At 38.7% G+C, this 12,860-nt stretch overlaps 1 protein-coding gene across 2 annotated transcripts; it reads right to left on the reverse strand.

Annotated features, from left to right (window-relative positions):
• Positions 1-1,636: 1,636 nt before the first annotated feature.
• LOC143848572 (patatin-like protein 2) lies at positions 1,637-3,693 on the reverse strand. Of its 2 annotated transcripts, XM_077357534.1 has the most exons (6): positions 3,605-3,693; positions 3,284-3,470; positions 2,855-3,016; positions 2,414-2,716; positions 2,097-2,272; positions 1,637-2,005 (listed from the first exon to the last, which is right to left on the reverse strand). In XM_077357534.1, exons 2-6 carry the CDS (start codon positions 3,446-3,448, stop codon positions 1,927-1,929), a joined length of 885 nt encoding a protein of 294 aa, XP_077213649.1. In that variant the 5' UTR covers positions 3,449-3,470; positions 3,605-3,693; the 3' UTR covers positions 1,637-1,926. The 2 variants fall into 2 exon arrangements, with proteins under 2 accessions (XP_077213649.1, XP_077213651.1); XM_077357536.1 differs by lacking the exon at positions 3,605-3,693 and having other exon boundaries at positions 3,284-3,483.
• Positions 3,694-12,860: the final 9,167 nt, after the last annotated feature.

Consider the following 12,860-nt stretch of genomic DNA (forward strand, 5'->3'; position numbering starts at 1 on the left):
AGGCAGTGGGCAGCTAGGGATGCAAAAGGAACTGCAGGAGGAATTATAGTGAAATGGAAAGATGATACTTTCGACATGGAAGACGCAGTGATTAAAGAGTATTCCCTTCTGATTCTGTTTTCAAACAGAGCATCGAATACAGAATGGAAGTTTACAGCGGTATATGCTCCAGTAAGAGCGAGGGATCAGAATGCTCTTTGGGATGAGTTAATGAAGGCAAGGGCGCCCTGGAATGGGCCTTGGATAGTTGGGGGAGATTTCAACATCATCAAATTCCCTCATGAGAAGAACTGGCCAGGAAGGATAAACAACCAGGATCACTAGTAAATAAATGTTTTACTATTAAACATTAGGGAGTCTCATCGAACTCAAACCTACAAACTTTTACATCAATTCACTCATCCCCGCTCAGGCCATCAATTCTACATGTTACATGTTTTCCTTTTTGCTTATCACAAAACGTGGAAGACTTGTTGAATTCAAAGAAAATGATTTTGTATTGGTCGATCTTTAAAACGAAATGTTTTCACGAGGAAAACCTAAAAAATGTACCAAAGAAAAGGATATGTAAAGAAGCCTTTTTGCACATTTTGTTAATAGAAAAAACTCGTGCAGAAGTGCTTGGAGTTCTCCTTAGCAACCTACAATTTAATTAAAAATCCCTTGGCTTTTGTTTGCTTGCTCTTTTTTTTAAGCTGGAAAAGAATGTGGCCCCAGGCTGGACCACAAAACCCTCAGGTTTTGTTTGCTTGATCTAATGGTCAGATTTGAACTCGCCCCAAGCATCCATGATAAGAGGGTAAAAAGCAACCAATAAGTGTCTGTAAAGAAATTGCCCCCCAGCCCCCATAATTGAAATTCTAACCCCCTAATTTGCTATTTAACCTGTCCTTCAACCTACAGAATTTAATGCTCTCTCTCTCTCTCTCTCTCTCTCTCTCTCTCTCTCTAAAGTCCTTTCCGAGGGGGAAAGGACAAAGGGACATAATATCAGCACAACCATCGTTTGATATTCACCAACTCATACCTATTTATGTATGAGTTGGTGAATATTTGACCCAATTCTTACCTATTTATGCTGTGGACCACCAAATTGATGGTTTCAATCATCCTATGGTGTGGGGCGTACAATACTCTTTGAAAAATAATGAACTATGCAGGCTTACACCATGTGGGTTCCACCTTATGCATGGGTATAGGGGAGGTTGACTACTATATAACAACCATTCTCTGCCGCCCCCCCCCCCCCCCCCCCCCCCCCTCGAGCAAATTCCTAGCTCCGCCCCTGTCAGCTACCATTCAAAATAAATAAATAAAGATTGCAAATCCATCATTACAAGTACTATAGAAAACAGAGAAGAATACCCAATACGAAAATTGTGATTTCTAAAACTTCGGAAAGAATTTGCTTCCTTTCTTTAGCATTGTTTTGATCTTCATTCTAGTATTTGTTTACCGCAGAAACAGAGACTAGGCTTCTCATCAGGCTTGCCAAATTTAAGCGTAATTTGGTTCTACCTTAAGTAGTCTAGTACACCGTTATACAACTGTCTCATTGTCTAGGTTTCATCGTATCTTGGAGGCAATTCGCGTAATGCTGGGGCACACCTCTGCTTCAACTGGCAGGGGCAAAAATTGTCTTATTGAATGAGATAATTCTAAGGCTCCTTGAAGAATCTCATTCTATATCTCCACCAAAACCACCAAATTCCATAATTTCCCACGTAAAAAATAGTTTGGTGCCACAATGGATCTAATCATCCCTCTTTATTACCAACAAGAATATGTTAAACAAATTTTCTAACTCTTTCCATATTTATTTCATTGAACAAAAGAATGAAAGCATATAATTCTGTTTAAAAAATACATAATTACACCTTAGCTTGCTCACAAGTACGTAAGCTACCTATTCATCACACAAATTAATCACTTGGGCCTGAAACATTTGGTGTGTGGTGACCTAAGCTCACGTAGCCTCCTTTCTTCTGAAAGTTGTTGTGCAAACCTGTAAAGAATAGTTTATACAATGATTAGGTGACTGATTAGGCTACATTAATAAGAAAAAACACACGCGCACGAATGGTTTATATTTTCACCTTATGAGAGCTTGTTCGTTAGTGCCTTCATTCTTCATGGGCTCAAAGATTCGAGTCTCTAAGTTCACCCTCGAGACGAGTTTCTTCAACAGTCCGTCACCAATCTTCACAAGGCTCTCTAAGTTCTCCTTGGTAGCGATATCAACAGATGATGTGTGCCTGCTTAAGGTATCGTCCTGGTTTTTTCATTTAAGCGCTTCATCAGTTATTGAATTCAATGAGGTAATTGTATACTAAGAATTAGTAAAACAAAAAGACATTTTTGGAATTTATTGTTTCCCTCTCCAAGAAAATAACAATGTATCATGCATGTTTACCTGGATCCGAAGGTAGTTAGATTCAGAATGAAGAGCCCGAAAAAGAACAGAAATATGAATGTCAACCATATCTGCACTTGCTTGGGTAAACACTTTTACTAATGGAGTGGAACCTTTACAGTGTAACCAACCAAGAACTCCCCACTTGCTTGCTAGACTCGCACTGTACTTTGCTTTATTCTTAGGTGAACCAGTTCCCAAAGAGATGACTAAAAATCTACCATAGTCCATAGGTTTAATTGGGAAAAAATCTGTATTCCCTCGAAAAATCTCCTTCGTCACTTCCCCCATCGCAACCAATGCCTGAAACAATGGTCCACAAAATTCAGTAAAAACAAAAACTCATTTAGGCTTTGGTCACCACAAATTCTGATATTTCAAAAATTGAAAGACTGTTTAAAGATTGCTGTAAAAGTATGGTGTGAAGGGCTGACTAGTTACCAGATTATTTGCAGCTACACCACCATCGATAAGGTTGAAGTCTCTCACATTTCCTTGATCATCTTTAGTTTTGAAGTAATGGGAAGGAAAGTATGTTGGAGCTCCAGATGTACTGATGCAAATGTCCGAGAGTTGAGCATCCAAGAACTGGTTGTTTTTTACCTGCACAGGAGAAAGGCATAACAAGGGTGGCTATTAAACATGTACAAGTCTTCTTTTCATTTTTTTTTTAATAAAATCATATAGAAAGCCCATTGTTGATTGTGATTACATGGAAATGGTCAAGCCCATATTTACCCCAGTCACCAGATACATGTTTACCCCAGTCACGAGATACATGAATTATAACCTTGTAATCCAAATTTAAAATGTAAAATAAAATGGCATAGTGAAGATATAATAATATAGTTGTGAGAAATGAGAAAGAACCTCATAAGAGGAGAAGATGGTGGGCTGAAGTCGCTTTATATCAAAAGTTGGAATAACCACGTTCGTCAAAGTTTGATGCAAACATGTCTTTCCTAGTTTCTCCTCGACAAGGCCATGAAGATACTTGCCATTGTATTTGGGTCCGCATATTTTTTTCAATATCATTGTAACTGAAGATGAAGGACCTCTGTAATTGAAAATCAAAGTTAAAAATTAAGTGTTAGTCAAGGGAATTCATGATAGGGAGTATAAGTTTGTGATCAAAAAGTCCATAGAAAAAGACATTTAGAACCACCATGGACAGTTTTTGAAAAAGGGTACCTCGAGAACACTCCGATTGCCAGCAAATATCATAAAAACACAGAAAGGAAGAAGAAGACAAAAGCACTGAGAACATAATGAATTAACAGAAAGCCAAATAAGCAAAATGGATAGATTTTAAATTCCTCCAGTTTAAACCTCCACAAATCGAAGGCTTAAGATGATCCTATGGAGGTGATTTTTTAGGCACACCATATCTATGTCAAGGCCCATCACATGAATGGTTTGCATCACCCAAACAACATTGGCCCACTCTATTGCATCACCCAAACAACATGGGCCCACAGATAGAGTTCCTACGCTCGAGAGTAGCTAGGCTAAGCTGTGCTCAAGCATAGAAACAGGGGGGTGGGGCCTAACCATTCATTTGGAAGGCCTCATCATGGATGGGGGGGCTACCAAAAATCAGCTCCATTGGATCACCAATGGGTGTCCATTTGTGGGGCCAAAAATGGACAGATACAGATCAATATCTGTCCATTTTTTGCCCCACAAATGGACACCCTAAGGTGATCCAATAGAGCTGATTTTTGGTGGACACCCTACCCATGAAAGGGCCCACCAAATGAATGCTTTGGATCCCACCCAAAATGTGGCCCCACCCTGTTTATGTGCTCGAGCACAGCAGGAACTTTACTCTCTCTCTCTCTCTCTCTCTCTCTCTCTCTCTCTCTCTCTCTCTCTCTCTCTATATATATATATATATATGAGGAAAAGGATTGTACGCTCGACCGTACCTAAAGTTAGGTACGGTAGAGTGCCAAATCACATGGGTCCCACATTTTTGGTGGGCATCTAAACCATTCATTTGCAAGGCCCCATCATAGATAGGGTGCATACCAAAAATCGGCTCCATAGGATCATCCTAACCCATCCATTTGTGGAGGCCAAAATGGACAGACAGTGTTTGTCCACAAATCTGCCCATTTTGCCCTCCAGTTTTGGAGGGGTTAGGATGATGCAATGGTGCTGATTTTTGGTATGCACCCTATCTATGATGGGGCCTTGCAAATGAATGGTTTAGATGCCCACCAAAAATGGGGGACCCATGTGATTTGGCACTCTACCGTACCTAACTTTAGGTACGGTCGAGCGTACAATCCTTTTCCTATATATATATATATATATATATATATATATATTATATATATATATAGAGAGAGAGAGAGAGAGTAAAGGGTTTCTACGCTCGAGCGCAGATAAGCTTATCTGCGCTTGAGTGCAAAAACAGGGGTGAGCCCTCATTGTTGGGGGATCCAAAGCATTCATTTGGAAGGCCCTTTCGTGGATAGGGTGTCCACAAAACATCAACTCCATTGGATCATCTTAGGGTGTCCATTTGTGGGGTGAAAAAATTGGCAAATTAGTGAACAAATAGTATCTGTCCATTTTCACCCCCACAAATGGACACCCTATGATGACCCAATGCAGGTGATTTTTGATACACACCCCATCCATGATGGGGCCTTTCAAATGAATGCTTAGGATCACCCCAACAATGTGGTCCCACCCTTGTTTTTTGCACTCGAGCGCAGGAACCCTTTTCTCATATATCTATCTACTACTATATAGCAGAAGAGAAAAGGAGAGAATTATTAGAATTTCTCCCAAAATTCTAAAACATCACTTTTTTTTTTACTTTTTTTTAACAAAAGCACCCATTCAACCCACATATTTTCAATCTTACCCCCTTCTTTATGCTTTTTAACAAAGGCACCTATTAAAGCCACATAATTTCAATCCTACCCCCCTCCTTTATGCTTTTTTAATAAAAAAATGTGGACAGACTCAACATAGTGACCTTTTTTCTTTTCTTTTTTGCAAAAAACTCATTGAAAATTCAGGCTTCAATTGAAAATCTCAGAAAATGCTCAAAACCTCATTAAAAATTCACTATCATTGACAGCAATGCTTAAATTTTGAATTACAAATTTGTCCATGTTCTTATCATGTACAAGTAAAATTTCAATTTATGATAATGTGCCTCTAAATGAACCGTAATTATATCATTTCCCATTAAACTATAGAAATAATTTTTTTCCATAAGGTCCTCTTTCGATTGCAAGAAAAACTTTTTTGATGGAATATTCTTTCTATCGAAAATTTTCTTTTTTTTTTTTAAATAGCGATTTGCATTAATAAGAAAAAATGACAAGGAAGCACCTGAGAAGGGGCAACCCAGAGAACAAAAACAAGAAAGAAGAAAAAGAGAAGAAGAAGAAAAGATACAATAAAAATAACAAAATTATATTACGGGGGAAGATGATCGAACCAGAGAATACTCTCCCTCCCAACTCCCTGCTTGGCTAACCCATCCGCCTTTTCGTTTGCCGACCTCCAAACATGATTAAAGACAATAGCCGAACCTGCAACAAAATCCTCAATTTCATCAAATAACGCCAAAAATCTCCAAGGAGGAGCTACACCGCCCTTCAACCACCGAATGACATTCAATGAATCCCCTTCAACAATAATATGGTCTAATACTTCTCTACTCAACTTCTTGATCCCAAAATAGGCAGTTTTAACTTCCGCCTCAGAAGAATCACACACACCAATAGGACCAAAAAAAGCCCAAAGAATCTTATCAAACTCATCACGGCAAAGACCGCCCACCCCCGCTGGACCTGGGTTTCCAAAACAAGCACCATCAAAGTTGATTTTCAACATTCCTAGCATCGGAGGCTCCCATCTTTGGACTATGTTAATTTTCCTCTCAGTACTAAAGCACACTTCCTTCCAATGATCCCAAAGATCAAAGGCCGATACAAAAAGAAATGATGGAAGACATCTAACCCATGATATGACCAATGCTATAATCCGCATGTACAAATAATAAGGTGATTTGGCCAAACCCTCAAACACCCTAGAGTAAAATGAAAATTTTCTCTTCCCACAATCTACAAGGAAATAAAATGAAGGTCCCTCTCATTAAAAATTGATCAAATTTGGTTGAAGTTTTTTTTTAATGGGTAAAAAAATAGTCAATTTTACAAATTTATTTACTTTCCAAACTTTTCCACAAGATTCCAGCATTTTTCTTAATTTTAGAGGCTTTGTTATGCTATAATCATGTGCCTTGCCACCTTTTACCTTGTTTGGATCAAAAGGTCCTCCTCTTATATTCTTTCTGAGAGAAATAATTATAATCAATGCATTTCTTTCCTTTCTTTTTCTTTTTTGGTTAAGAACAATATTAAGGCATCATTTTATAACCATTAAGTTTTTTTTCTCTCCCTTCTAACCTTGGTTAAGAACAAGGTTGGTCCAAGTTCTTAACTTTTTTGGTTAAGAACAATATTAAGGCCCCATCATGGGGGGGTGGGGTGAGGTGGGGTGGTTTACCAAAAATAAGCTCCATTGGATCACCATAGGGTGTCCATTTGTGAGGCCAAAAATGGACAGATACTGTTGGTCCACAAATCTGTCCATTTTTTGCCCCACAAATGGACACCCTAAGGTGATCCAATGGAGTTGATTTTTGGTGGACACCCTATCCATGAAAGGCCCCACCAAATGAATGCTTTGGATCCCATAAAAAATGTGGCCCCACCATGTTTCTGTGCTCAAGCGCAGATAAGCTTATCTGCGCTCGAGCGCAGAAACTATTTCTATATATAGGGAAAGGTCTCTGTGAGCTAGAGCTCTCAAACATTTGGTGGGGGGTTTGATGCAGGAGCATCCCTTAGGAATTCTACATCGGTCTTCATGGGCTCATTAGCATAGGATTAGTTTACTAATGATGTAGGGTTGTTTTGTCATTTCAGTTGTCATGTCCTTTTACGTCCTTCTTGGTTTAATAGGGGTAGTTAGGTGATTTTCTCTTTGTAAGTTGGGCTCTTGTATAAAGCCCATCTCCTTGTTTAGGTGGGAGAGAGTTTTGGATGAATTAAAAAATTCGGGTTTTGGAATTTGGAAACTTGTGCAGGAAGAATTTTGTCTTGCTCTTTTCTTGGGATGGGATTTTAGGGATTGTTGAAAGCAGCTCCTCCTCCTCCAAAATTTATCACTCCTTATCAATCAAGGAATTACATCTTATTTTGAAAATCTCTGCATCCCCTCGCTAGCTCGAACCAATTCTTGTCGAAGAAATGCAAGCAAGAAGAAGAAATGACTGCCTCTGCCCTCCTTTCGTTCCATATGTAAAAGCTTCTGGGTTATCACTTTTCCAGTGTAGAATACCATTTGAGTCCTGTAATTTCCGATGTATTGCCTTTTGTAAGAAGGAAACTTAAGGCTTCAAGCTTAGCTGGAAGCCAATTGGCCCAAAATGTTCACTAGAGTTGATGAGCTATACTTTGGGGTTCTGATCATTAATTAGGAGAAAAGCTATGCTATGCTGAGTGAGAAAATTCTTGTTATTTTCAATTAGAACCGGTTTGTTGTGGCTTTATTAGACCTTCCAACACAGACCTGGGATTCGGTTCTCATCAGTTTGGTTATTTCTATGCTACCTATCCGATTCCCAATGGCTGATAACCCAATTTTGGTCCTATAGCTTCAGTGATTGGATGATATAATACTACCTTTGGGCTAAGAACATCACGTTCATCTTATTTTGGTGGGAATAATTTCCTCTGAAATTGTCACTTGGAATATCCTTAGTTGCATGGAAATCAGCTGTTTGAATAAATGCCCATGAGGGACTTGCTATCATGGCCAACCCAAAGAGAATTGGGCTCGATCACAATTCTCCAATGAATTGTTTATGAATTCATTTACTTTAATGGACTCACTACAACAGGCTAGCAAGTCAGGAAAGCATTCGTGTGGCCTACCATTTATCTTTGCTGAATTCAATTAACGATGGACTTTAATTGGACCTTTGATCAATTCTTAAACATATTATAGTTGCAAACAATTCCTATTAGAGGATTCCTTCAGTAACATTGATCTACATGGGGGGGGGGGGGAGGGGGGGGGGGATGATCCAAAGCATTCATTTGATAGGCCCTCATATAGTCATATAGATAGGGTGTGCCCGAAAAAATCAGCTCCATATATAGGATCATCCCAACACTACGATTTGTGGAGGTAAAAACGGACGAGTATAAACTTCCACAAATTTGTCAATATTTTGCCTCTACAGTTTGAAGGGTAAGGTGTGCTCAAAAATTCAGCTCCATAAGATCATCCCAACCCTTCGAACCCTTTGATCAATTTGTGGAGGTTAATACGCAAAGAAGAACTCTATGTAGACGACATGATGGTTAAGTCTGAAACACCCACTTAGTTGTCCTCAAGAAGTTCTTTAAAAGCACAAAGACTTATCAGCTCTAGCAAAGCCCCCTAGAAGTGTATTTTTGGAATAACCTCAGAAAACTACAGGGCTCATGGTGAGCAAGAGAGGATCGAGGCTTCCATTCTAAAATCTACCTAGGAAATGCATACACCTCAAATTTACAAAGATGTCATGATTTCTAGGAAGGATTCAATATATGAGTCGACTAGTAAGCCCATACTTTTCTTGAATCTTTATGATTCCTTGCACGTGGGTGTGTTCGTATGTTGTAAATGAGTGGTCTGACGAGAGACACTCCATGCCTTTTCTCATATAAATATTGTCATAAATCTTTAGGAGTTGATCCCTTCAAACAAATCCTTGCAAAACATTCCAAGTACAATGTACATGAGCTACAATTCCATCTGCTGGTTTCATGATCTATTACCATAGCTTGATGTTTTTTCGTAGACCTGTCTCGGCTTAAGTAGATCACTAGGCATTCCTGACAGCTCACTCACCATGGAAATATAGGTCTGTTTGGAAAAATGATAATATGAGTACTACGATTCTTTAGATTGTTGGATATAATTGAAATAAAGGCTCCAACCCAAATTTGGTTACTCGGATCAGAATTTGGTGTTACTTGAACCCAAATTTTATGTACTGTTGTAAATTTCAGAATGAGAATAAAACGGTAAAAATCATATTGCACTTACAGATTTGACAAAAACCCCTTTGAAAATCAGATTGTTGATGAAGAATGAATAACGACTAAGTTGTGCCACATGGTCACTCTCCTTAAGAATCATATCGGCCCTCCACGGTGCAACTGGGATCATTGGATCGACGCTCCAAGATAAAATAGTCACTCTCTAACCAGTCCACTTTGAATCACCTTAGAATTATGCTTAGACATGGACTGGAATGGAGGAAGAATGATCAAAAGCAAATGAGAGAAATATGTATGCTTTTCTATAAAACTGTATGTTTCTATTATATAGTGGCAGTTTGGAGAAGATGAAACAATTCATTTGATAGGCCCTCATATAGTCATATAGATAGGGTGTGCCCGAAAAAATCAGCTCCATAGGATCATCCCAACACTACGATTTGGGGAGGTAAAAACGGACAAATATAAACCTTCACAAATTTGTCAATATTTTGCCTCCACAGTTTGAAGGGTAGGGTGTGCCCAAAAAATCAGCTCCATAAGATCATCCCAACCCTTCGAACCCTTCAATTTGTGGAGGTTAATACGCAAAGAAGAACTCCATGTAGACGACATGATGGTTAAGTCTGAAACACCCACTTAGTTGTCCTCAAGAAGTTCTTTAAAAGCACAAAGACTTATCAGCTCTAGCAAAGCCCCCTAGAAGTGTATTTTTGGAATAACCTCAGAAAACTACAGGGCTCATGGTGAGCAAGAGAGGGATCGAGGCTTCCATTCTAAAATCTACCTAGGAAATGCATACACCTCAAATTTACAAAGATGTCATGATTTCTAGGAAGGATTCAATATATGAGTCGACTAGTAAGCCCATACTTTTCTTGAATCTTTATGATTCCTTGCACGTGGGTGTGTTCGTATGTTGTAAATGAGTGTGGTCTGACGAGAGACACTCCATGCCCTTTCTCATATAAATATTGTCATAAATCTTTAGGAGTTGATCCCTTCAAACAAATCCTTGCAAAACATTCCAAGTACAACGTACATGAGCTACAATTCCATCTGCTGGTTTCATGATCTTTACCATAGCTTGATGTTTTTTTGTAGACCTGTCTCGGCTTAAGTAGATCAGTAGGCATTCCTGACAGCTCACTCACCATGGAAATATAGGCCTGTTTGGAAAAATGATAATATGAGTACTACGATTCTTAAGATTGTTGGATATAATTGAAATAAAGGGACTGGTCTCTGGCTTACTCCAACCCAAATTTGGTTACTCGGACCAGAATTTGGTGTTACTTGAACCCAAATTTTATGTACTGTTGTAAATTTCAGAATGAGAATAAAACGGTAAAAATCATATTGCACTTACAGATTTGACAAAAACCTCTTTGAAAATCAGATTGTTGATGAAGAATGAATAACGACTAAGTTGTGCCACATGGTCACTCTCCTTAAGAATCATATCGGCCCTCCACGGTGCAACTGGGATCATTGGATCGACGCTCCAAGATAAAATAGTCACTCTCTAACCAGTCCACTTTGAATCACCTTAGAATTGTGCTTAGACATGGACTGGAATGGAGGAAGAATGATCAAAAGCAAAGGAGAGAAATATGTATGCTTTTCTATAAAACTGTATGTTTCTATTATATAGTGGCAGTTTGGAGAAGATGAAACAATTCAAAACCGGTAATATCTTTAGAGAAAAGTGTTCTTGCGCAGCTGCTCAGATAGCTTATCTGAGCAGCTGCTTCAAAAAGTCATGTGGCCTCACATTTTTGGGGTGATCCAAAGCATTCATTTGGAAGGCCCTTTTCATGGATAGGGTGTGTACAAAAAATGAGCCCTTTAGGATCATCCTAACCCTGCCATTTGTGGAGGGAAAAAAGGTCAGAAACAATGTCTGCCTATTTTCCCCTCCACCTTTGATTGGGTTAGGATGATCCTATAGGGCTGATTGTTAGTACACACCCTATCCATGGAAGGGCCTTTCAAATGAATACTTTGGATCACCCCAAAAATGTGGCCCACACGAGTTTTTGAAGCAGCTGCTCAGATAAGCTATCTGAGCATCTGCGCAGGAACACTATTCTCATATCTTTAATGGGTGCAACTACATGCACTTTTGGCTGCTAGGACATGTTTTTCATGATAAATCGGCATCTCCATGTGTAGATGAGGCCGAAATCCCTCACAATCATGGAAACGAAATCCAGGATTCTAGTCTTTCCGGTGATCAGAAGCTGCTAATAGTCCCGAAACAAAAAACTCTACTCAAAACTAGGTTGATCTTTTCTAGATTTTTTGCAGCAACTTATCACGTTTCCTGGATTTCAATTCATGATTTTGAGGGATTTCAGCATCAACTCATCGCATTTTCTGGATTTCGTTTCATGATTTTAAGGGATTTTGGCCTCATCTCTACTTGGAGATCCCGATTTATCATGAAAACAAATTACCGGCAGCCAAAAAATGAACTTTGGTTCATGTAAAACTGGGTCACCCAACAAATTCCAAAGATCCCGATTTATCATGAAAACAAATTACCGGCAGCCAAACGTGCCCTACATAACTGTTGAGGAAATAAAGAGTTTATAACTTCAGCCTGGCCCGACCTGCACGTGTATTAAATGAACTTCGGTCCATGTAAAACCAGGTCACCCAACAAATTCCAATCCTTTCCTCCACTCTACATCTTATAAGGATGTGAGAGTCTCCAGAGCTTTCCAATGTGGGATTAAAAACTTAGCCTTGGAGTTTAAACCCACTCACATACCACTTTAGGTTTTGGATTCAAGTCTCAAAGCACCATAAAAGAAGAGCTTTTGAAAATAAAGGTTGATTCTTTATTTTGAACCCACTTACATACCACTTTAGGTTTTGTATTCAAGTCCCAAAGCACCACAAAAGAAGAGCTTTTGAAAACAAAGGTTGATTCTTTATTTTGAATCTTCCCTCTAAAATTTTGGTTCAAATTTTAATTTTTAACTTCAAAATTTCTAGCAAGGTCTCATCCGACATAAAAGATTTAAATGATTTCATCATACACATGATGTATTTTAAAGAGATCTGAGAAAATTTGACTAATAACTTTAAATTGGCCTACAAGGTCAAATAAAACATCATAAAATCAAAACAATAAATAAAAGTTGTCCCCGAAGGTGGGCGTGGGGGTGAAACTGCCCTCAAACATTCCTCGTTTTCTAACCCCATCCATCATATAAATCCCTGTTTTTAAAAGGTTTGTCCTTAGATGTATATTAATTAGGTATGTTCCAATGAGGGTAAGTACAAGAGGGTAGCCCATTTCATAGTAAACTATTTCAAAGTAATCTACTAACCTTGCCCTCAAATTGATTTCA

The sequence above is a fragment of the Tasmannia lanceolata genome, unplaced genomic scaffold (genome assembly GCF_043159265.1).
Source record: "Tasmannia lanceolata isolate RefF3 unplaced genomic scaffold, GAP_Taslan_0.1 ptg000016l, whole genome shotgun sequence".
In the NCBI taxonomy this organism is placed as follows: Eukaryota; Viridiplantae; Streptophyta; class Magnoliopsida; order Canellales; family Winteraceae; genus Tasmannia; species Tasmannia lanceolata.